Source organism: Mastigoproctus giganteus, chromosome 9, assembly GCF_048544385.1.
Source record: "Mastigoproctus giganteus isolate SK-2022 chromosome 9, ASM4854438v1, whole genome shotgun sequence".
NCBI classification, from domain to species: Eukaryota; Metazoa; Arthropoda; class Arachnida; order Uropygi; family Thelyphonidae; genus Mastigoproctus; species Mastigoproctus giganteus.
The window spans coordinates 151,936,078-151,963,506 of NC_143583.1; the positions used below are offsets into that span (position 1 = coordinate 151,936,078).

General features: G+C 35.1%; 1 protein-coding gene across 4 annotated transcripts in view; it reads right to left on the reverse strand.

The window, feature by feature from the left end:
* faf (ubiquitin carboxyl-terminal hydrolase-like faf) overlaps window positions 1-27,429 on the reverse strand; it is a 1,326,265-nt gene that overhangs the window by 1,103,763 nt on the left and 195,073 nt on the right. For all 4 annotated transcript variants that reach the window (XM_090382082.1, XM_090382083.1, XM_090382080.1 and 1 more), the window contains one exon: window positions 8,700-8,898. In XM_090382082.1, coding sequence (XP_090238208.1) covers window positions 8,700-8,898 — 199 coding nt within the window. The remainder of the gene's footprint in view (window positions 1-8,699; window positions 8,899-27,429) is intronic.

The window sequence follows — 27,429 nt, forward strand, 5'->3', positions numbered from 1 at the left end:
GCATTGAGTACTGCGTACAGGTCTGGAGGCCTCATTTTAGGAAGGATGTAGATTTGCTTGAGCGTGTACAGAGAAGGGCAACAAGATTGGTGAGGGAAATGAAGGGATCCTCTTACCAAGAGAGGCTTAAGTTCTGCAAATTGCAGTGGCTGGAGACTAGGCACCTGTGTAGTGATCAAATTGAGGTGTATAAGGCCTTGAATGGGTTGAGCATGCTAAATTCTGATGGGATCCTTCCACTTGTTCAGATTACGAATCTAGGGGGCTATAAATTCAAATTAAGAAAAGACAGATGTAGAACAGATGTGAGGAAATTTGCCTTCAGCCAGCGGGTGGTTAATTGCTGGAACAAACTTCCATCTGTCGTTGTGGAAGTTGATAGGTTAAATAAATTTAAGGAGGAACTGGACAGGCATTTGGAGGGAATGGTGTGATTTTTTTTTTTTTTTTTGACTGATGCTGCATAAGCTCATACACTTGCTTTCTTGCATCACATGCCACTACTACTATAGCAGTCTGTATATTTTGATATCTGCCCCCTCAGCTGCAACCTGTTCCTCTGGAATAGCACCATTCACTCCAAAATCGACATTCACACATGAGGAGTTATTCAGCAAGGGGAATGCCAGAGGTGTATTCAACTCTAGCAGTAAGCTAGAGAATCTTGTAATAACTGAGAGCAAAGTGGAGGAGAAATTGTTGAAGATAAACACAAGAAAGGCACCTGGGGTGGATGGGATCTATCCAGTTATATTAAAGGAGGCAGCAAAGGAGGTAAGCAAACCCTTAGCCATAATTATGAAAGCTTCCTTGGACTCAGGGGAGGTACCCATTGACTGGAGATGTGCAAATGTGACCCCAATTCACAAAGGGGGGATCAAAGGCTGACACAAGTAATTATAGACCTGTGAGTTTAACTTCTGTTCCCGGAAAATTAATGGAGGCACTGGTGAAAGAAGCACTGCAGGATCATCTAGACAAGACTTCAGTTATAGCTAGGACACAGCATGGTTTTGTTAAGGGGAAGTCTTGCCTGACCAATTTGATTGGATACTATGATGCAGTCACAAAAGAACTGGATGCAGGGAATAACTTTGATATTATATACTTGGATCTTAGAAAGGCTTTTGATACTGTTGCACATGGAAGACTGCTGCACAAATTGGAGCAGTGTGGCATTGGAGGCAAGTTGCTGCTATGGATAAAGGGGTGGTTGAGGGGGAGAAGACAGAGAGTGGTAATCAATGGACACTGCTCGTCGTGGACTAATGTTATTAGTGGAGTCCCTCAGGGTTCAGTATTGGGGCCTTTATTGTTTTCTGTATTTATAAATGATATTGATGATGGTATATCAGGCTTAATGTCCAAGTTTGCAGACGATACGAAGGTTGGCAGGGTTGTCAAGGACACTACTGACACTATGCTGCTGCAACAGGATTTGGAAAGGTTGAGCAGATGGGCTTCGAGGTGGCAAATGAAGTTTAACATTGACAAATGTAAAGTACTACATATGGGAAACAGCAACCCCAGAGCAACGTATCAACTCTGTGGTACTACACTGACAGTGGTAGAGAATGAAAGGGACCTGGGGGTGGTGGTGGTGCAGGCAGATATGAAGTTCTCTGAGCAGTGCAGACGAGCTGCAAGAGTAGCTCATGGTGTATTGTCAATGATATATAGGAATTTTTCTAGCAGGGATAAGGAGGTGATTATTCCCTTGTATAAGGCAATGGTCAGGCCACACCTAGAGTACTGTATACAGGTCTGGAGGCCTCATTTCAGGAAGGATGTAGAGCTGCTGGAACGAGTACAGAGAAGGGCAACTAGATTGGTGAATGGGACAAAGGGGTTCTCTTACGAAGAAAGGCTTCAGTTTTGCAAATTACAGTGTCTGGAAACTAGGCACCAGCGGGGTGATCTGATAGAGGTGTACAAAGCCTTGAATGGTTTGAGCATGCTCAATGCTGATGGGATTCTTCCTCTAGCTCAGAAAAATCACCTGAGAGGGCATAAATTCAAATTGAGGAAAGACAGATGTAGGATAGATGTGCGGAAATTTGCCTTTAGCCAGCGGGTGGTTGGTGGGTGGAACAGACTTCCATCCCTTGTCGTGGAAGTTGATAGCCTAAATAAGTTTAAGGCTCAGCTGGACAGGTATTTCGAACGAACAGAGGGGTGAAGTGGAAGTGGTTATTTTTATTTATTTATGTTACTTTTTTTTTTTTTTTTTTTTGGCTGATGCTGCATAAGCTTGCTTTCTTGCATCAAATGCCTCTACTAATGCTAATGCTAATGCTAATGCTAATAGCCTTGGGAGGAGCTACCCATCAGCTGGTGTTTATGTGCGTAAGAGAGTTCACACCTTCAGAGGTGTGTTCTTTGATTTTGTTATTGAAAATCAACTGTTAACCAATAACATAATTAATTAGAAAACTTTTAATTCTCAGTCAAACTGGAAATGATACAAACTATTTCAAATTTATGACAAGGAGAAACTTTGAAAGCTGTGAAGGCTTTGAAAATATCTCCCAAAGTTATTTTTCATGCCCATTGAGTAATTTACATCACTGTGTTAATTTTCTGTAGTTTATTGCATTGGCACACATTTCCTGTACACACAGCTGCAAAATGCTACAGCCAAATACACCACTTCTTGCATTTTACAAAATTATATACTTTTCACATCCTCCAACCCAGCAATTTTATGGTAAAGGGAGCATCTGCTCAGGGTAAGAGAGTTTCTAATTAGCTGAGGCTTACTGAAGTGCTACTGATAAAACTTCTCTTTAGAAACTGTCATTTTCTACAAGTACAGGAGTTACTTTTACCTGCCTACTGCTCAGTAGCACCACTCAAATGCTCTCAGTTCAGTTTCTGTTTTTAGCTTAGTTTTGACTTCTAGTCAGTTCAGGTTTATATATTATTTTGTGCATTCTGTGTATGAGCAATTGATTTCAGTTCACTGTTTAATTTCAACATCTCTTTTTAAAATGGCATAAAAAAAACATAAAGTGAGCATTAAGTGAAGATGAAGTCAGCAAGTGCTAATAATGTGAAGAAGCCACTGGATAAACTTGTCATTGGAAACTAAATTAGACATTATAATAAAGACTGGATTCAGGACAGTGCAAGGTTACAATTAGTGATTTTGAGAGATATGAAAATTAACAGCACTGCAGGCAGTCATTGTAAATAATAAAAATATAGTATACATTTAAGGTTCTGTAATTTGAAAGTAAGTTTTGTTGCAATTTTTTGAATGTATACTTGTATTTATATTTTAATGCATAATTTATATTTAAAGGTTTAAATGTTTCTACTATACAGGAATACCTCCCATTACGCAGATTCAAACAGCGCAGGTTTTGCTATGGTGCGGTTTACAAATTGAAAAAAAATTAACTGCGTTAGGCACCAATACATTTCATTGTATATATGTATTATGCCAGCATGTGAATCCATAACGCATTGGTCATGCCAGCATGACCAATGCGTTATGGATTCAAGGTCATGCTGACTGTTGTCGGAACTCACATTATATATGGACTCTGCTAGCAGTCATACATTAGTAAACACTAGATTCCGAGTGGTGAGGTCGTTGGCTGTGCGTAAGCCATACAAATATTTTTCAAATATTTTTATAAAAGATTATTTTTTAAAAATGTTATGCCTTTATATGCAAATATGAGTGGAAAGAAGAAATGTAATGGTGCTTGAGTGTTCTTCTAGATCCAAACATCGAATGAGGCAGGCATTGAAAGTAAGGCAGGCATTGCAAAATGACATTCGATGTTATAAAGAGATGTATGCAGATAAAAAGAATAAAAAAAACTGTGCAAACTAAGCTGATCAGTTATTTTTCAAAATAAAAATACAGTACATACTTCACTTATATTCTTTTGGTATGTACATACTGCAAGAAAAATCATTTGTACTGTACTTACTAGTACTTTTCATGTTTATCATTTTAGTTTCTTTTTTTGCAAGAACTTTGTGTGCATCAATTTGAAGTAAACAAACACCCATATATTTTTGCAACTCGACCCATATAATCAAATTGTCGGAACACACTACATTAAAATACATACTAATAATACCTCAATCAGCGTGGTTTTGCATAGAGCGGTATATTTTTGGCACGAATTAACCACGCTATGCGAGGTTTCCTGAACTTAATATTGTACACAGAAATAATGCCTTAAAATCAGCTAGAAATACTGACATGCCAACCAGTTAAAATTATTTACATCATTTCCTACAGATAAATCTCCCCCACTTAATGCTTACGTCCCCATTTAAAAGCATTAAGCAGGGAACATCTGCATCCTTAACAGGATTTCACTTAATTGTATTGTTTCCTTATTTTGAAAATGATAATATAATCATATCTTACAATGTGCTCATCATCATCATCAGCCATTTTCAATCCATTGCAGGATGAAGGCCTCACCAGCAACTTTCCAGTTCCTTCTGTTTTGTGCAATGGCCATCCATTTACTACCCACAAACTCATGAATTTCATCTATCCATCTCCGTCGTTGTCTTCCAGGTTTTCTTCTCGCTTCTCTTGGGTACCATTCTGTTATTTTCTTGTACATCTGTCATCAAGTCTTCGAGCTATGTGTCCTGCCCAAGACCATCTTAGTTCTTTAGTTTTCGATAACAATGTCCTTTACTTGAGTTTGCTGCCTCCGTGTGTTTCTCTTCTTATCTAACAGTCTGATTCCTAATATAATTCATTCCATTCTTCGCTGTGTAGTTCTCAGCTTCTCTTCCATTCTTTTGGTGAGTGCCCATGTTTCACTTCCATAAGTCATGGTAGGTAGTATACATTGGTTCATTATTTTACGTTTTTTTTTTTTTTTTTTTTTTCCAATATTTCCTGAATGCTATCCATCCAAAATTTATTCTTCTCTTGACTTCCAGCCTTTTATCATTATTACAGCTAATGACTTGTCCCAGATAAGTATATGACTCCACCTTTTCAATTACTGCCCCTTCAATCATTATATCCCTTTCTGGGGCATACTTGTTCATCATTACTTTTGTTTTAGCCATATTCATCTTTAGTCCAAAATCCTTACTAACGCTGCATAACTGATTAAGATTTTCCTCTTAATTCATTGGGATCGTTGCTTATGACAACAATGTCATCTGCAAATCGTAAATGGTTTAGGTATTCTCCATTCACATTGACTCCTTTCTATGACCAGTCTAATCTTCTGAAAGCTTCCTCAAGGCCTAGCAATACACAACTTTGGAGATATTGTGTCTCCTTGTCGAACTCCTTTCTCGATTTTAAATTTCCTACTGTCTTTGTCTAGTCTAATAAAGGAGGTGGCATTCTCGTATATTTTCTTCAAAATCATAATATATGGGGTATCTATGCCTTGTCTTTCCAGTGCCTGGAACATTGCCTTATGCTGTATAGAGTCAAATGCCTTTTCATAATCCACAAATGCCAGGCATAACGATGTTTTATATTCATTTGCTGTGACATTACGTGAAGGTGATCCATAGTTGAGAATCCTGTCCTAAAGCCAGCTTGCTATTTCGGTTGATTCTCATCAAGTATTCTTTCTAATCTGTTAGTAATGACTCTTGTGAACAACTTGTAGATGTGGGATAACAAGCTAATTGGTCCATAATTTCCAATTTCTGATTTATCTCCTTTCTTATGCAGCAAAACTATGATTGCATTATTCCACTCCTTAGGCGTCACCTTTTCTAATGCAAGTGAAGAGTCTTGTCAGTTTCTGTGTCATGTCTCTCACTCCCAATTTTAACAACTCTACAATAACTTCATCTTTCACCCCAGGGCTTTCTGATTCTACATTTTCTTCAGCACATGTTCTACCTCATTGGGTATGTAGTATGTGTTACTAATTTGTAATCCATCTTCCCCACTGCTGGCATCATTCCCTCGCCCCTTGTATAATTCTCTATAGTAGTTTTCTGTTATTTGAATTATGCCTTCTATGCTATTTATAAGTAGACTATTGCTATTTTTCAGTTTCATTTGTCTTTCTGTATTACTACTCATGGCTGCTGATTTAAGTCCTTTGTTTTCCCTTATTCCTTGTTCTACTTTTCTTGTGTTAAATTTTCTTATGTCCTCTCTGAGTCTCTTTCTAATGGCTTTGCATAACTCAATTTTCTCCTTGTCAGTGCTTTTCTTGTTCTTCATTTGTCATCTTCGGTTCATCATAACAAGTGTTTCTTTTGACTAATTTTTTCTTCTTTGGATTACTTTTGACCTATAGGTTTATTGGGCTTTATCACTTTCATAAAGTTACAATATTCATCGTCGATGTCTTGGTCCTGAGCAGTCTGCAGAAGCTCAAACTTGTTCTTAAGTTCCAGTACATACTGCTTTTTCTCCTCTTTTGTTATCTCAAAGACCTTCGAGTTATTTACTCGAGTCAGTTTTTTCCTTTCTTTTCTTACATCTATATCAAGTGTGCATCTTACCATTCTGTGATCACTTCCAATCTGCTGTTCCCCATCAATTTTCTCTAAAGATAATGCAGTATTTTCTACTTTCATTTCATTTTACTATTAATGATGAGAGGTTAACTGCTTTGTTTGTCATTTAACAGATACCACACAAGTGACAACATGTATAGTTTGCAGAATTAGTTGCTGCATAGAAACACTACATATCAAATAAGCACATACATCCCTCCTACTATCTACCCTTCAGAATTGGCTCATGAATGAACAATGACAGTATCACTGCACCAATGACATTCTATAATTTGGCTCACTGTACCCATCATATCTATTTTCCTAAAAACTGTTTTTTTTTTCCCCCGTTTGCATGATGAAAAAGTTTGTTTTTTTAATAAAAAAAAAACACTTGTAAAATTTCAAGAAAAGCGAAATGGGATAAATTACATAAATTATAATTAACAGATCATTTCCAATTCAAGAAAAAACTAAAAATTTATTTTTATAATAAAACAAAAATAGAAGTAAACAAATGCCACATGAGCACTTTTGTTGCACTTAGAGTAGCATGACTGACCTAAATCAGTAATATACTTATTTAATATGATTAATAGCCCCTATTTCCTTTAGATGGCCAATAATACAGAAAGTTTTCCTATATTTTTTTTCATGTTTTCACATAAATGCATATTTTAAGCACTCCATTTGAAAATGTTCAATTAATAATCCAAGAACATTCCCATTAATACTGTGAACAAAATGCATTCATAGTTTAACCAAATGTTAATTTTGTGTAGTAGGTTAGCATTTTAGAAAAGTTATCTTCAACTGTTATTCTAACATAAACAATTGTATAGATTAAAATAATTTCCTTTCCTTTAAAAGTTTTATGATGTTATTTAGTGCACTTCTGTAAAGAAAGAAAATATGCACCTGGGATTGAAAATTTAACTGTAAAACTAACATTATTACTGGCACCAAAGACATCCAGAATGAGAGAGCATGCATGTTTATCATTAGCACAACTGTGTTTTTCATGCAACATAATGGAACATTACAATATGAGAAAGGAAGAGCATTAATATGGAATGGAGAAACATAGAAAAGGAGTTATATCATAACAAATGGTGATAATAAAAGTCAAGTGAAAGAACATAGAGTTTTTGTATGCTTTATTATGTCCAAAGAACACACAAGGGGCTCCTACCTGTCCTGATAAAATATATATCATTGTAAAACATCTGATTGTAGTGATGCTAAGTTTAATGTTTGGTCATGCATTATTAACATACTGGAGTTAGTAATTTTGTATTTTGTTTTTGCTGCCATTTTGATAAGGATCCATAAGCTAAATGGCCTTGGTGAGGAATGCAGATAATTTGAAGTCATTTGGATTGTCCAGCTAATCATTATTCTCAAACATAAGTTAATTACTATTGAATAAGTTTCATCTTTATTTATATTAAATTGATGAAAAACAAAAAAGGGAAAGGTATGTAAACTTTATTTCTCTGTTTTATTGCTCTACAGATGATTTCTTCTTGTGACATAACTTAGCAATGCCACTGCTAAGATTAAATAAGAAAAAAAAAAAAAAAAAAAAGAGTGAAACCAATCATTACCTCTTACCAGTAATCAACAATTCTTTAACTTAAAGAATTAAACCTAGCTGAGAGCTTAGGTAAGTAGCTATGTTTAATGTATTAAAAAAAAAAAAAAAAAAAAAGGTAAACGTCAGCTATTATCGATCCACTGCAGGATGGAAGCCTCCTCAATGATCCATGTCGAGAGAAATAGACCACAATCTGCCAGTCCAGTGCGGGTTGGCAGATTAACTGTATCTAAAAGTCAGGGGCTTGAACCCAGTCTACTCAAAGAGTGTGTGCACTACTGCACTCTCGCTCCTGACCACTAGGCTACAGAGGCCTTTAATACATACTGTTATGCTAGCTTGGCATATAAATATCCAGAGTTAATTTCATTTTTTTGCTGCTGTTATTCTAGTTCTTTCACTTGAATAGATAAAACAAAGAAAATGCAAAAGTCATGTGTACAAAGTTCAACTTAAGATTAATAAATTGCTATTTAATATTTTGATGAAATGGTCCTTCAGAAATGTGTTTATTTACTATATGCCAAAACCTCAATAACATGGAATAAATTTTTTGAGAAACAACTCTTGTCCCATATCAAGTTTCTTTCTACCTACTATTAACTATTCAAATATTGATAATAAAAGTGATTTATACCTTGTTTGCTGAGAGTGATAGAGGCATCTAAGAGAACTTCTAATTCACCCTTTGGCAATACTGGCACCACCCAACGAGGCCTATTTATCATTTCATCCAGCCGAGCCAGCTCGGCATGAGAAAAGTCGGGCTCTCGACCTTCTGGTAAGTCTTCACCATCGGCATCCTGCTCTCCTCCGCTGTCACCATTGTCTGGAACCTAAATAAAGTTTCTTGGTTCAAAAATTTAATTCATTCAATCTAATTTATATCACTACAATAAGAAAATATGGTGCCTCCATAGCTAGGGGGCAGGAGTAGCAGTGCGTAGCACAGGCTCCTTGATTAGTCTGGGGTTCGAGCCTGTGCCCACCAAATACGGAGGATTCGGAAAGGTCAGGGAAAGGTATGCGGTGGTCATTCCCTGACGACCACCGCATATCCCCTGGGAAATATGGCCTTAGTTGCTAATGCTCCTAAAAAAAACAAAATAATAAAAAAATACAGATAAGAAAATACTTAAAATCAATTCAATTTCTGCCATCTGCAACATGTTTCTACCTCCACGTTTTACACAAATTATGTCATTATAAAAATCAGTTATCTGTCTCTTGGTCACTTTTCACAAGTCAGTAGCAGACACAACAATTAAAATATGTGGCTTTGACATATGTCAGGAGACAGATATCAAAGCCACATATTAATTGCTGTGTTGAGATTTTCTTTTCTACAATACTTTAAAACAATTATTAAGTACTGCATGCTTAATAAGTTAGTCTTGACTCGACTTTAGTTACTCTTCGAAGTTCACTCAAAATCATTATATTCCCAATCACTCACACTGTACCTTTTGAGAGGTTCATGCAATTCATAAAATGCAATAATAAAATTCATAAATGCAATTCAATGTGCATAAAAATATTATTTAAACCCCATAACATAAACAATACCTTACACAACTTGACAATAATGCACTCTTTGGATATACTTTTTACCAGGTTTTACACTGTTAAATTCATTAAAGTACAGTGTTTCAATTAAAATACATGGTGTTTTAATTCAATTTTTAGGTTTAAGCTATTTGTAGTATGGACCTTATTTTGTCATATTTGGGCTGAAATTTCTGAGTGTGATGTTAAAATTCGACTGGATAGGGTTTAGATTTTAAAACTTCTAAATTAAACTTTTGCTTAATCAAATTCTTTTTTCTCAATGGGAAAGTTGTTCTCCATCCTGTTGATTCTAAAAATATCATTGCTGTACTTCTGAAAAGAGCATTAAACTAATTTTATTTAAAGGAGGAAAAAACATACAACAGTTGTGTGTGATGTTAACTCTTCAGTACATGTGCATTTCACAGTTTGTACCATGTCTCGGCACATTATTACCATTGTGTTATTACAATTTTTAATTCTTCAATTTAAATTAAGGAATTTAACATGAAAAATGGTTTATGCTCTTTTATATAACCACTTCCGGGAGATACTTCTGAGATGGAGAGGGTGGGGGAACATAAGTGAGTACTTTCTTCAGAGTGGATTGGAGTCGCAAGTGGAATCCCTCAGGGACCAATGCTCAGACTTCTTTTCTTTTCTTTTCTTTTTTTTGCCCTTATCTTTTAAAATGATATATTAATGAAGAAATACACAAGAAGCTGACAAACGTTTGCTGATGACAAAGGTTGACAATCAGAATCATGCTATGCTGCTTCAAAACAGCGTTTGAAAAATGGTAGCTAAAGTTTAATGCTACCAAATATAAAGTATTCAACTTGGGGAAAAGAAAATGATGACTGGTTTACATATTATGGGGAAAGGAATTAAGGATGTACTGAAGGAGAGTACGACACAAAATTCCAAGCTCAACATTCAGTTTGAGCAAGTGACAAGAATGTCACATGGTGTTTAATAAATTATCGCAGAGAGAGAGAGAAAAAAAAGAAATCATTATCTCTATCTCTTCATACAATGGTCAACCACACTACTCGCTTGAAATATTTTATTTTGATTTGGAAGCCACATATCTCTAAAATTTCTGGAGAATGTGCAAAGAAGATTGAACTATACTAGTGACAATGGTAAAGTGCTAAGCATTATACCTATGAAGAAAAGATTAGAACAGCATTTCCCAAACTGTGTTCCATGAGATGTGAACAAGTGTTCCATAAAAAATTTGACTTAATAATTAAAAAAATTAAATTAAATTAATAAATTTTGCAAATTTGTAGCACACACCACTTTTGTATCATTACTTTTATTTTTTGGTTATTAATATACTGGCATAAACTAATAATCAAATAGACCATGGAACACTATTTTGGCAGGCTTTGCATAGAGAAGTATGTGTAGAGGGAATGGCATCTATGAAAAAGTAGCAAAGTAATGATCTAATATGCCATTTGTATGCGATTTAGTCTCGAGTACAAGGGTTGCGGGAGGGGGAAGGGGAAGCAAACCGATTTCATCACTAAACTCACTTCCTTGTATATATATTTTTTGATAATTATTAGCATTTCTTAATAAAATATTAGGCAAACAGTCCTTTGGGTTCCACTAAACTTGTGTTTTGTAAGTGTTCCGTACATAAGTTATGAGATGAAAACTGTTCCGCGACTAGAAAAAAAGTTTGGGAAAGGCTGGATTAGAATATGTGGTCTGCAGAGATTAGCAACTAGCCTTGAGAAGGGAGGAATTTGAATGAAGTGCACAAAGCCTCCAGGTGGATTATTAAAATGAATGAGAGAGGAATATTCTCAATAGTGAGTGAGATGAAAGGGCAACTATAAAATATCAAAGAACAGTAAACTAGAGCTTACGAAGTTTACCTTTGTGGTTAATTTCAGGAAGCATATTGTACACTGGAATAAACTGCTTGCAAGGGAAATACCAGGAATGAAGAGTTTAACAAAATTCAGGAAGAACTAGATATACACTTTTTGATGATGGGAATAATAAAAAAATGTTTTTATTTTAATTATTTATTTTTTTATTTTTTCAGTGGATGCAGAATAACTTTGCTTCCTTGCATCACTGTTATTTTAGCCCAGCAGTAGTACTGTCCAATTTCATAAATCAGTGGTATTGGTAGTAGTGGTGGTGGCACGTGATGCAAGAAAGCAAGTGTTATGAGCTTACGCAGCATGCATCAGCCAAAAAAAAAAAAAATCACACCACTCCCTCCAAATGCCTGTCCAGTTCCTCCTTAAATTTATTTAACCTATCAACTTCCATAATGAAAGATGGAAGTTTGTTCCAGCAATTAACCACCACGTGACTAAAGGCAAATTTCCGCACATCTATTCTACATCTATCTTTTCTTAATTTGAATTTATGCTCCCTTAGGTTCGTAATCTGAACAAGCGGAAAGATCCCATTAGAATTCAACATGCTCAACCCATTCAAGGCCTTATGCACCTCAATCAGATCACCGTGCAGGTGCCTAGTCTCCAGCCACTGCAATTTGCAGAACTCAAGCCTCTCTTGGTAAGAGGGAATCAATTTTGTTGCCCTTCTCTGTACATGCTCAAGCAAATCTACATCCTTCCTAAAGTGAGGCCTCCAGACCTGTATGCAGTACTCAAGGCATGGCATGATCATTGCCTTATACAGAGGGACAATCACCTCCTTTTCCCTGCTAGCAAAATTCCTATATATCATTGACAAAACCCCATGACCTGCCCTGGCAGCCTGTCTGCATTGCTCAGAAAACTTCATATCTGACTGCACAATTACTCCCAGGTCTTTTCCATTTTCTACCACCTTAAGTGTAGTACCACACAGTTGGCACGTTTCTCTGGGGTTACTTCTACCCATATGCAGTACTTTGCATTTGTCAAGGTTAACTTCAGTTGCAGTAGCACACTGCCATGACTGTCATTAACAACCCTACCAACTTTGTATCATCTGCAAACTTTGACACTAAGCCTGATATACCTTCATCAATATCACTAATAAATACAGGGTGATTCACTACCAGTGCAACAAACTTGCAGGAGGTGTACGGGGCACAAAGACGAATCGGAATCACATAGCATTACAGAGTCCAAAATGTCTTCGTCATGCGGTAGAGGACGTTGAATGGGAGGTCGCGTGAACAGCGATCCCGCTGGAAGTCAGCATTTGCGAACCGGTTCCTGGGCAGTAGGATGGACGAGTATTCAAACGTTGAACTGGCCGACATGCACCTCGCGTATGGAGCTGTGGACTGTAATGGGCGCGCCACTCTGCGCTTGTACCAGGAACGTTTCCTGCACAGGCGTGCTCCTCATCATATGATTTTCGCACGTGTGCACAGAAGGTTACGTGAGACGTACAATGAATCGAGAGCGAACGACAAGGACGCCAGACAATGAGGAGAATGTCCTACGTCTTACAGAAGGCAATCCGAGTACGAGTCCTCGACCGATAGGCCAACAATTGGGTATTTCCCAGTCCACTGTATGGAGGATACTGTCAACCAACCAAATGCGTTCATACCATCTGCAACACGTCCAATCATTGGAGCCTGAGGATTACCCACTCCGGAGGACTTTTGCTACTTGGTTTCTTCAACAGAAATGGTTCGCAAATGCTGACTTCCAGCGGGATAGCTGTTCACGCGACCTCCCGTTCAACTTCCTCTACAGCATGACAAAGGCATTTCGGATCGGATCCTACAATGCTATGTGATTGCGATTCGCCTTCGTGCCTCCTACACCTCCTGCAAGTTTGTCGCACTGGTTTTTTTTTTTTTTTGATTTGGTAGTTGTTGGCGCATCGGCTTCTGTGGCCATATTGCACCTCCCAAGGTTTTTGCAGTACTTTGATCCAAGCCCGAGGCGGGAATCGAACCCGTGACCTTTGGGTTGCCGGGCAGGTACTTTACCCACTCGGCTAGCCCGGTCGGCCTGTCGCACTGGTAGTGAATCACCCTGTATACAAAACAACAGTGGACCCAACACCGAACCCTGTAGGACTTCACTAATAACGTTAGTCCACGAAGAGCAGCACCCATTAATTACCACCCTCCGTCTTCTCCCACTCAACCATCCTTTTATCCATTGTAGCAACTTACCCTTAATACCATTCTTCTCCAATTTATACAATAGTCTTCCATGCACAACAGTGTCAAAAGCTTTCCTGAAATCCAAATATATGATATCAAATTATTTTTTGCATCAGTTCCTTTGTAACCACATCATAATATCCTATCAAATTTGTCAGACAAGACTTTACCTTAACAAACCCATGCTGTGTCTGAATTATTGCTGCAGTCTTGTCTAGATGATCCTGTAACGCATCTTTAACCAGTGACCCCATTATTTTACCCGGAACAGAAGTTAAACTGGTCTGTAATTACTATATATATATATATAGAATATTAAGGATAATATAAAGAACCATTAGAATAAGCAAATCAATCCAATAATAATACCATCAGGGATCTAAGAAAACGCAAAAAAAAAAAAAAAAAAATTATTATCGCTTTTTACCGACAATCTAGATGACTTCAACTGGGGCCAACCACCCAGAATGAAAGCAAAAAACGACAAGAGGTTCTCTGTTTCTGTGATGATCGATATATGCTAAGTAATTTAAATCTAAACCAAATATAAACCAGTATAGGCCGAATGTAAATCAAATATAGATAAATCGAAAGATGATAATAAAGATTGCTAAGATTGCTAAGCTCACTACCTAAGATTGCTTTTTCTATTATATTTCTTTTTCTATTTTCTTAACTGCATCGATCCTTCTTAATTTTACCTTCAAGGATTTATGATTGTGCATCTTGATTTTATTTTATATTTTATTTTATATTAACTTTGCTCTTATTGTGTCACTTAAATATAATAATAATAAAATACTACATCGGCAGAGTAGGATAAAAGTGACAGAGGATAGTACTGTTGCCCTGGATAGTAATCCTAACCATGTTAATACATCGACACATACACAAATATCACACACACTTTACAGAGCAGTTTAGAATATAATGCTTCTGGCACTAATATCCGATCACCATCTCTTAAATTTCAACCTTGTAATAACAAATTATGTCTTACTTGCCCCTATATGCATCCAAATCATGCTACAATTAATACGAATTCACATATATTCTGTAAAATGAATAACGTCATATATATGATCACTTGTCGTACTTGCAATGTTAAATATATTGGTCAAACTAGCAATAAACTAAATATTAGAATGAACCTTCATTGTTCCAATATTAAAACTTATAATAACAAATCCAGCAAGAAAACAGGTAATCTGGAACATGAATTACCTGGAACATGATATTGAATTCAGACATTTCCAAAAACATACTTTTGGTAATATTTTCATTTCAATACTTAACGTAATTAATAACGCAAATGAAAGATTATTGCAAGAAGATATTAGCATGTTACAATATAAAACACTATATCCATACGGTCTAAATAATAAATTTAATCAAAAATATATGACAAATAATTTAAAAGATATTTGTGTTTATAATATGTTTCAAATTGCCAAACTTCGTAAATATAATCGCAATAGGAAATATAGTAAATCCAACACATATAAAAGCAACCGAGAACATCTAGGAGACTTCATAGATTTATTCAAAATGTGGGACACGGATCCTATATATATTAGTAAAATACATAACACACTCTTCAGTATTAAACTTAGTGTGTACTCAAAGCACTAAATAGAAAAACCAATGATTACGTCTTTGCATCTTCTCATCTTATATCAGACATTGTCAAATTCAGATTTCATATTTTGAATGTTAGCAAGCAGCCGGAAAACTCTGTCCTCATCTTATACTTTCAAAATAAATTAATGGATGATTTAGATATACATAAAACTATTAATTTACGTAATGACTTGCTGCCTATTAATAACTTACATATTAATATCAGATTTAGATATTCTAGACCATTTGGTCTTAAAGCGTGTAACTATAAAATAACAGCTACAAACCTTCACAATATTAACATCGGACAGGATACATGTGTTTGCCACAAACCTCATTTCATAGATACACAGATCCTAACCATAATCACATTATAACCGGCAATTTAGATATAATCCCATATCCCGAACTTAGAGATATTTTATCACTGGGTTTTAAATTTCAACCTAATTTACCTATTAATAAATCTAACTTTAAAAAATTGTTATATCTAGATTTACTTAAATACAGCATAAGATCAGCATACAACCATAACATACCGGTTGAAGCATACCACATGTGGTTATTTACAATGCTTAATATCATATCTAGCAAATATAATCAATTGAAATTCATACAGGATAATCTATATAATACTAAATTAATAAATAGGCAGCTCAAAGATATACATGAACATTTTGTAATTACTCCCGTTGACAAAGCTGCTTGCAATTATGCAATCATATGTAAATCATATTATACAGAAATTTAAAAAAATGAACTACAGTCTAGCCATACATATAAACAGATAACATCTTCCTCTAATATAATAATCAAAAAATTGCATTGCATAAAAAATTAAAGTATAATAACCAAATATCCATTTATATATGGCATACCCAAATTTCATAAAACACCGATTGCTTTTAGATTCATAACATCATGTAGAGATAGTTATGCTAAATTTCCCGGAAAAACGTTAGAAAAGTTACTTAAAATTATATTAAATAACTTAAATAAAACTATTATAATAAATAATAACTTACCTATTATAAATGCTCTAAAAAATAACAACATTCATCAAATACAAACATTTGACTTTAACAGTCTATTTACGAGCATTAATCTTGATAACTTTAAAGTCGTCCTCCAGAAACTATATTTAGAAAATAAAAATGCTATAAAGGTTGATTTAACCTACTGGGATTCTCTAATAAAATTATGCATCTTTAATAATTATGTATATGACGGAACACTGTTATACCTACAAGTGACTGGCACCCCTATGGGAAGTCCAGCATCAAGCATAATCGCAAACCTTTATCTACATTATACAGAAAGAGAATTCCAAGATAACCTACTTATATATAGATACGTAGATGATATATGTGTTTTTTGTCCACATTTTGTCCAGGATTACAGTAAATTATATCCAGTAGAACTTGTATTGAAAAAAACTAATAGTTCCGATACTATAGCAAATTATCTGGATCTTCATATAGAAATATTCCATAATAATAATATAGACGTAAACGTATATAATAAAAGAGATGCATTTAATTTTAACGTAGTCAGCCTTACAAACTGGAGATTTAATATATCAAAATCAGTGCATGCTAATATAATTTTATCGCAATGTCTAAGGATTGCTTATATCTGCAATAGTAATAAAAATTGTTCAACGAGCTTAACAGCATTGTACAGCAGGTTGATCAATAATAATTTCCCTATCGCTTACCTGAAATATCATTTCAGGAAAGCGATAAACATAATTTAAAAATTTGTTTTCTGAACCTATTGTTTTAATATAACTTTCAATATAATTGTCATATTTAGTGCCACGTATATATGTAAATAGCATACACTTTGCATTCTTGGTGTCTTACGGCGTAGAAAACTTGTACCGACTGGCTTGCAAATTACAGTGTATCATTTTTTTTTTTTTTTTTTTTTTTATATACAGTAAACCCCCGCTATTCGCGGGGGTTACGTTCCTGAGAAATGTCACGAATACCGAAAACGCGAATACTGAGTTATACTTCCCATAGTAATAAAGGGGTTCCGTTCCAACGTATGAAATATATAAGAAAAACTAGTCTAAAATTTTGTCTATGTATGTATTATATGTACCTTCATAATATGACTATGTACATAGACAGTAGATAGTGAAATGCAAGCATATGGCATTGAAATGAAAATAAGAAACAATTTAATATTAAATGTAATATTTATTAGAAATTTCAAACAAATCTTCCAAACCAGCGCCTTTGCTTTCTAGCAAAAAAAACATCCCGCCAGTGCCATCACCAGTTTCGCTAAAGTGTTGATAAACGAGTATTGCCTTTTCGCGAATGTTGAGTGAACTTAACAGAATTTTATTTTGAGTTCGGTCTTCTATCCACAGATTTAAAGCTTTTTCCATTTTTTCTAATTTAACATCACGAGTTACAGAGCAAATTTTTGAAGCAATTAGCGCGTTTTCAAGGACACTACGGCAGATATTTTCTTCCGATTTCTTGATTGATCGTACTGTTGACTCATTGATTTTATAATGTTTTGCCACTGACGAGACACTTTCACCATTAGAAATTTTGTCTAATAACTCAATTTTATTCGCTAATGTCATCACCTTCTTTGATATTTTCACATTTCTCTTTTTATTCGTAGCCATATTTTTGTAGGGGTTAGAAAGAACTTGTCCACAATAAAGTCACTTTCTTCCGTTAACACACTCGAAAAAGTCTGTTTCACACTGCAAAACGGTAGATTTATCATTTTGTTTTATCAATTTATAAATTGATAAATTTATTCAATTTATAAACATATAAATTAAAAGCAAACGACGAAACCTTCCATGACAAACGCATAACACATACTGAACAAGGATTAGCGAGAAACATCCACGCTCGCGATTTTGTCACCCCTCTCCCCCACCCACTGAGCACTGTTTTGACCTGGAAAGATAATTTTAGCCACGCCCATGTTTTTTTTATGGCGGATAATATTCAAGGCGCTTTAAAATTCACATTTTAGGTTTCATTTTATATTAAATCGGTGATCGCGAATACAGATACCGCAAATAGAGGGGGTTTCCTGTATAGTTAAATTCATTTAAATTTACTTAAGTTCACGCTGAGATAACATGCAAATTCAGCTCAGGGTCCTACTATAGGAACGGGTTTGCGATCCCGGGCATACCCGAGCCACAACTTATATCTTGTAATATCTTTAAACTGTCCTATACTCTTTATTTTTATTTCTCCAAAATTATTATGGCAATCCGAGGACGTGGGAGAAACTATTTCTTATCTATACCACTATTTTTCGCCTTTGTGGAGTTCAGGTTCTATTATTCCTACTCCTTTAGTTTTTCTTCTTACTATCTGCATGTTTCTCTATGCGTTAATTTAATTATTTATTTTTACTGTATCCATCACATAGGGGGCACCACATATTATTTTGATGACTATTACATTATGTCCTAGATACGGTCAATATGTAGTATGTATTATATATTTAATCTTATTTTAATCATTAAATTAAGTTCTCTGTTGGATCATTTGATTTTGATTTGATTTGGTAGTTGTTGGCGCATCGGCTTCTGTGGCCATATTGCACCTCCCAAGGTTATTGCAGTACTTTGATCCAAGCCCGAGGCGGGAATCGAACCCGCGACCTTTGGGTTGCCGGGCAGGTACTTTACCCACTCGGCTAGCCCGGTCGGCTTCTGTTGGATCAACGATGATTAATATATGCTTACATTTACATTTTACTTATATTTCTTACCTTTGATTCTAATATTTCTAAATTTTCTTAACTTTCATTATCATCTTTCGATTTATCTATATCCGATTTACATTCGGCCTATACTGGTTTATATTTGGTTTAGATTTAAATTACTTAGCATATATTGATCATCACAGAAACAGAGAACCTCTTGTCGTTTTTTGCTTTCATTCTGGGTGGCTGGCCCCAGTTGAAGTCATCTAGATTGTCGGTAAAAAGTGATAATGATTTTTTTTTTTTTTTTTTTTTTTTTTTTTGCGTTTTCTTAGGTCCCTGATGGTATTATTTTTGGATTGATTGATTTGCTTATTCTAATGGTTCTTTATACAGGTGACCCCCGCTTAACGCTGATCATGCGTTCCGGAAAAACAGAGCGCTAAGTGAATCCGCGCTAAGCAAGCCCCGAATTCCCATAAGGTAACATATGTATTTGTGAGTTGCGGTCGGTGCCATAGGATATTTCCTAATCAACAATAAGCGGTAGTGAAAAGATACACAAATGTCGGTCAAAATATTTAATATTCAAATATTTGTACTTATAAAATATTCTACATTACCTACGTATATAATTATATGGTAACTACTTATGTATCAAAATTAAACTTAAAATTCCAATTAAAATCATGAATTTAATTGATCTAAATTGATTTAATTTAATTATGAAAAATGTGTCGATTTTGGGTTGAACTTTGGCCCTCTTCCAAATAAACTAAAAGGGGTATTAATTTTAAATCTCTCGCAGCGTTACCACCAACAATAAAGTCAATCGACCCTTCGCCGCTTTGAAACCTGGCATGTTTTATCTTCTTTCAATATGAACCTTCTTGTAGGCAATCGTTTCCACAAAAGTCCTGCTTCATCTATGTTAAAAACTTGTTGAGAAGTATAACACATAATACCCCTCTTCAATAATTTTAACAAGTTCTTTTTTGAAACTTTCGGCTCCTTGATCTACACTTGCGGCTTCTCCCTGGATTTTAAATCTATTCAACCAGCCCTTACTAGTTTTAAACGGTTCCACTTTTTTTTTTTTAGGTGAGTTTTCTTCAGATCATCATGTAGGCTAATTTCTCTCTCTCTCTCTCTCTCTCTCTCTCTCTCTCTCTCTCTCTCTCTCTTTTATTATTTATAATATTTAACTTAACTGAATTCTGCATTGGATATTATCTTCAATAAAATTAGTTAAAGTCTTTCCATTTCAATCGTAATAGCCGGCCTAGCCCTTGTTGCTTGCAGTGGAACAGCTATCTTTCCCACTGCTAAAATTAATTCTTTATTTTTTTTTATAATTGTTCTTACAGTTAAACTTGCAAGTCCTAAATTATGGCACACATCCACTTGTCTTTGACTGGAATCGATTCGCTTCAAAACGTCTAATTTAATTTTCAAATTCAGTAGTATTTTTCTTACATTTATAGTCTTCGTACTGCGCACAGACGTTGTTGCTTTTTTATTCTTATTGGCCATTATTAACTCTTCGAAAATGTAACTGCGTTAGTTGCATTAATTATGATACAATGTTCAAGTAAACTGTCCGTTATGCACGATGTCTAATACTGTACTGAGTGATGACTAGACCTCGGATAAATGCATATAACACAAATATTACAAGCAATATACTTGATCTTTTTTTAAAATGTTGATCTCGGAACTACGTAACAAGTCACTGTACTGCAATTAAATTAGCGCGCGAGAGAATTTCACTGAGCGTGGGAATATTTCTCAAGTTTGTGTGGGAAACGTTTTAACTGTATTTTTTATATTCATTTTCAAGCTATCGACTCCATCAAATGAAACGATTTCGTTAAATATGCCAAAAATGCAAACTAAAAGAGCGTTATAGTGATCTGTGACAGCATTATAGTCAGATAGTGGTTATAATATAAGAACAGCGTTATAGCGAATCAGCGTAAAGCGAACCGCGTTATAACGGGGGCCTGCTGTATTATCCTTAATATTCTATAGACATTATGGGTGTATTGCATGATTGCTTGCAACTGCATTGACTCATAAATATTATTTACATATTAGTTACAGTTATTGTCATTTTAACTTTCTTTCTTTACTTTTTTATCAATAATTATATATATATATATATATATATATATATATATATATATAGAATTCAAATTAAATCCAATTGAATCAAAGAATAGACAGCAAAAATGAAATGTAAAATAAAAAGGGGGAAAAAATATATATATAATTATAAAAATAATCAGATTACTGAATGACAAAGTAAGCAAGCAAAGTATTAAAACAAAATTATTAAACTGTACTATGGATCCTTGGTACTACTAGTTACAGTAGAGAAACCCTGGCAACCATAATGAAATATAGACAAATGTTTGCATTCAGTGTATAGGGAAGGGATGCTGATGTTCAATTGTAATTACCATAGAAATATTTCAGGAGATAACCTGAAATATTTCAGGTTATCTCCTTCACCTTACAGGCCTTCTCAATTTTTCTATGGTAATTACAATTGAACATCAGCATCCCTTCCCTATACACTGAATGCAAACATTTGTCTATATATATATATATATATATATATACACACACACACACACACACACACAGTGGGGTCCCTCAACTTACGATGACATCGACATCTGATATTCTCAGGAAACCGATATACCTTCCATACGATCGTTTATTTTAAGGACCAATGATATTTGAAAGTACTGATGGCTTTCTGATATAGCTGGAACGATACATGGGTGGAAATTTTCAGATGCGTACCACACGAAACAATTTCGATTTGTTAAAGTAAAATTTTTGCCACCCAACATTATTCCTCTTCTTCAACCAATGGACCAGCAAGCGATTGCAAACTTCAAGAAAATCTACGCCACAAATATGTTCGCAAGTTGCTTTGCAGCGAACTCCAGTGAAAATGCTGTCACCCTCCATGATTTTTGGAGGTCAAAGTTCAACATGCTGGATTGTGTCGGGCTAATTGTAAGTTGTTCGAATGACGTTTCCACCAAGTGCTTAAATTCAGCCTTGAAAAACATGTGGCCTTTAATTATCCATAACATTGACAAATTTGAAGGTGGTGGTGCTTTGACTAATGATATTGTCACTCTTGGCAAATCAATGGGTCTGGAAGTTAGCAAAGAAGATGTAGAGGACCTTGTTGATGCTCTTGCGTGTGAGCTAACAACAGAGGAGCTACAAGAATTGGAGAAAATTACGGAGAGTGACACTGGAGAGGAAGAAAAATGCACCCAAAAAGTGTCAGCTGAAGACTGCCATTTCTTGTTGGGAGTGTTTAAGAGAAGTGGTAAAAAAACACCCCAACATTGAAAACACTGAACTATTGATCTACAAAAAAAAGGTAAACAAAGTCATTTCTTACTTCAGGAAGCTGGGCGCCTCTGTAGCCAGGTGGGAAGGAGCAGCAGTGCGTAGCACACGCTTCTTGATTAGACTCGGGGTTCGAGCCCATCACCACCAAATACGGAGTATGCGGAAACGTCAGGGAATGACCACCGCATATCCCGGAGCAATATGGCCTTAGTTGCTAATGCTCCTAACAAACAAACAACAACTTCAGGAAGCTACAAAAAAAGTGGTAAAAAACAGTCCACTTTGGACAGTTTCTTTGCCAGTAGCAACAAAAAACTGAAAAGACACCTGACGCTTGATATAGTCCCACCACCACCACTATGCCACCAATGATTTCACCAGCTGTGCACTTCAAGTCTAAGTTAAATGCTAATTTATTGTTTGTTTTTTATTTTAAGACTATTTATTAAATAATCTTTATAAAACACAAAATTTAATGTAAAAATGAAGTATGACATGTAAGAAATACCCATTTCATGTGTTATTGGGGAACAAATTACAGGAAATCAATGTATTATTAGTTTCAACTTAAAATATTTTCAACATACAATGGGTTTTGTGGAACAAATTACCATCGGATGTTGGGGGGGGGCACTGTATATGTATGTATGTATGTATGTATGTGTGTGTGTGTGTGTGTGTGTGTGTGTGTGTGTGTGTGTGTGTGTGTGTGTGTGTGTATGTGTGTGTGTATATGTATATATATATATATATATAACCATACAAATAAATTAGAATGAGAGTTAAAATAAAAATAAAATAATGCCAGCAATATGGCAAGACAAGAGCGAAAATAGTCTAAATTAAATCTAAATTAAATCAAACCAAACAGGGAGGGAAGAGAGGGGTAACAAGAGTAAAAATATTGCAGCAGAAACTGTAAAATAATTTAGAAAATCTAAATGTAAGAATAATAATTCATTGAATTTTGAAAGCCAATTAAATAGAAATTTAACGGCGCCCCTTCTGACGGACACCAGGTCCAAATTTATGTGAAATATCACCAACAGAGATGTAAACCACTACAATAAAACAAAACAAAAATAGACTGACCATTACGACCCATCTCAACAGAGGACCACAAGGCCAATAATGGTCAGGGAATCGCAGCATTTAGATCGCTAGACAAATCGCCGCAAAGAAGAATCAATTGAAAGATCAGTCTGCCACCAATGCAGGGGACTTGAACGCTGCGCCTGTGCTGCCATCCATAGTTCATTATTCATCTATATAATCTGGTTAAGATTACTTTTGTCAGTAGTGTGGCTTTGCACTGGAGTGCTCGTATCTGTTCTATTTTTAATTTTCGCTGCATCAGGACCACCGCTGTTCAAGTCCCCTGCATTGGCGGTTCGATCTGAGGATCGGGTGGTGGACTGCCCTTTCGATTGATTCTCCTTTGCGGTGATTTGTCTAGCGATCGAAATGCAGCGATTCCCTGACCATTATTGGCCTTGTGGTTCTCTGTAGAGATGGGGCATAATGGTCAGTCTATTTTTGGTTTATTTTTGTTTTGTTTTATTGTAGCGGTTTACATCTCTGTTGGTGATATTTCACATAAACTTGGACCTGGTGCCCGTCAGAGGGGATGCCATTAAATTTCTATTTAATTGGCTTTCAAAATTCAATGAATTATTATTCTTACATTTAGATTTTCTAAATTATTTTAGAGAGTTTCTGCTGCAATATTTTTACTCTTGTTACCCCTTTCTTCCCTCCCTGTTTGGTTTAATTTAATTTCGACTATTTTCACTCTTGTCTTGCCATACTGCTGGCATTATTTTATTTTTAACTCTCATTCTAATTTATTTGTATGGTTATATTTCAAGCATGATGTAGAGGAATATGCTTTTTGCTGCCTCTGATGTATGCTGTACCTTTTTATTTTATTTTTATTATGAAAGATTCCGTTCCCAACTATTTTAAACATTATTCAAATATATATATATAAAGAATTATTATTATTAGTGTAAAATATAGTAGGTAGATATTTATGCTTAGAATTAGACTAATGAAAATACGGTGTACCCTGGGAGCGATATACGTGTTAACCGAAAGGGGGGGGATAGGAATCGAAATTAATATAAATATAACAAAAGAAAAAATAAACCAAATGGAATTTTGAAGAGACGACCAAGGTAGAAATAGCATTTCGGTGTCATTCATAATTTTAGTGTCTTCTTCAGAGGTCATCCACCAAAATAATGAAAAAGACAGCAATGCTCTTACTTCTGTTTCCTACATGTTCTGTATGTCAAGGTACACGTGCGAAAAACCACGTGGTAAATCTAATATAAATTTTGAATATAATTTAGAATAAAGTTTGCCAATACAAAATTGTGTTGATAAAGTAATACATACAAATCATGGATGACCTTACAGAAGTAAGTAGAACGCTATGAAGGTGGAAAAACCAAAGACAAAGGTAAGGAAAATTCAAATGATGGGAACTTACCGCTACTGGTCGGACTGGCAGAAAAGACTGTGTCAGAGAATTACCAGTGTATTTATGCGTGGGCACATTAGCGGCGCCTAGCGTTAGACCAAATTTCGGTGTATGTTTGAGATGAAATGAAATTACGTGGGCGGTGAAAACTACGCTAGGATTAAGTACATTATGCTCTAACTGGCCAGGATAGTAAGAAATATAATAGCTGACAAAGTAGCAGTAGAAGGCAGCTAAACTTTAAGGCGAAAAATAGCTTGGGTAAAGATAGAAAAATAGAGCCTTGATGTTGCGGTCGGTAAACTAATGGCGCACAGGGCATAATATATAGAGGTTAGCAAAGTAAAAAGATGATTATAGTAGAAATATGTAGTTTGACTAGGGTGGTTCGGGGTTGCAAACCCGTTCCTATAGTTAGGACCCTGAACGAATGTCCGAGAGTTAGTGCATCGTGTATTTAAGTCAGTTGTGTTAAAAGTGGTATAACTGAATACAATTAAGCTCTTCAAAATTCCATTTGGTTTATTTTTTCTTTTGTTATATTTATATTAATTTCGATTCCTATCTTTCTCCCCCCCCTTTCGGTTAACACGTATATCGCTCCCAGGGTACACCGTATTTTCATTAGTCTAATTCTAAGCATATATATCTACTTACTATATTTTACACTAATAATAATAATTCTTTATATATACATTATGGTTGTAGGATATTTTTGCGTTAGCAGTGAGCCTGATCCATATTTCATGTTATCGTAATACTGCTTATCTAATCTTATCTAAAACTTAATTTCCTAATAATAATAATAATTCTTTATATATACATTATGGTTGTAGGGTATTTTTGCATTAGCAGTGAGCCTGATCCATATTTCATGTTATCGTAATACTGCTTATCTAATCTTATCTAAAACTTAATTCCCCCCCCCCCCCCCCCCCCGCATATACCAATAGCTTCTCCGTTCTATTATTCTATAAGATTATATATATATATATATATATATACAGTAAACCCTCGCTATTAGCGGGGGTTACGTTCCTGAGAAATGCCGGGAATACCAAAAACACGAATACTGAGTTATGGCTCCCATAGTAATAAAGGGGTTCCGTTCCAAAGTATGAAATATATAAGAAAAACTAGTCTAAAATTTTGTCTGTGTATGTATTATATGTACCTTCATAATATGACTATGCATAGACAGTATATAGTGAAAATAAGAAACAATTTAATATTAAATGTAATATTTATTAGAAATTTCAAACAAATCTTTCAAACCAGCGTCTTTGCTAGCTAAAAAACTTATCCCGCCAGTGCTATCACCAGTTTCACTAAAGTGTTGATAAAGGTGTTTTGTCTTTTCACGAATGATGAGTGAACTTAACGGAATTTTATTTTGAGTTCGGTCATCTATCCACAGATTTAAAGCTTTTTCCATTTTTTCTAATTTAACATCACGAGTTACAGAGAACATTTTTGAAGCAATTAGCACGTTTTCACAGACACTACGGTGGATTTTTTCTTCCGATTTTTTGATTGATTGTACCGTTGACTCATTGATTTTATAATGTTTTGCCACTGAGGAGACACTTTCACCATTAGAAATTTTGTCTAATAACTCAATTTTATTCGCTAATGTCATCGCCTTCTTTGATCTTTTCACATTTCCCGTGTTATTCGTAGCCATATTTTTGTATGGGTTAGAAAGAACTTGTCCACAATAAGTCACTTTCTGCCGTTAACACACTCGAAAAAGTTTGTTTTACACTGCAAAACGATACATCACTTTTATCTATATCACAAAAGTGATATAAATTTATCACTTTTGTAATCAATTTATAAATTGATAAATTTATTCAATTTATAAGCGTATAAATTAAAAGCAAAGACGAAACCTTCCATGACAAGTGCATAACACATACTGAACAAGGATTAGCAAAAAACATCCACGCTCGCGATTTTGTCACCCCTCACCCCCACACACTGAGCGCTGTTTTGACCGGGAAAGATAATTTTAGCCACGCCCACGTTTTTTTATGGCGGAAAATGTTCACGGCACTTTAAAATTCACATTTTTTTAGGTTTCATTTTATATTAAATCAACTACCGCGAATACAGATACCGCGAATAGCGGGGGTTTACTGTATATATATATAATAAAAGAATAATAGTATTAAGAAGATAAGTAATCATAGAGGGAAGATAACGTTGATTATGGATAAGGGACACTGCATTAGCAAAACGTACCCTACAGCCATAATGTGTGTGTGTGTGTATATATATATAGTATGTAGAAAGTGTGAAGAAGATTTCTGTTTAATCCTATTGAATCTACGGTATACACAAGAAGTGAATTCAATGAAATGACAAAAATGTAGTGATATATGTTAGGATGAAGTGCCCAAGTAAGATATATGAAAAAAGGGACCGATAGTTGGCAAAAACTTAAAATAAGAAATGAAAAGGTGATCCAAAATAAAACTACATTGCAGTGTTTTCATCAGAGGCCATTCACCAAATTATGAG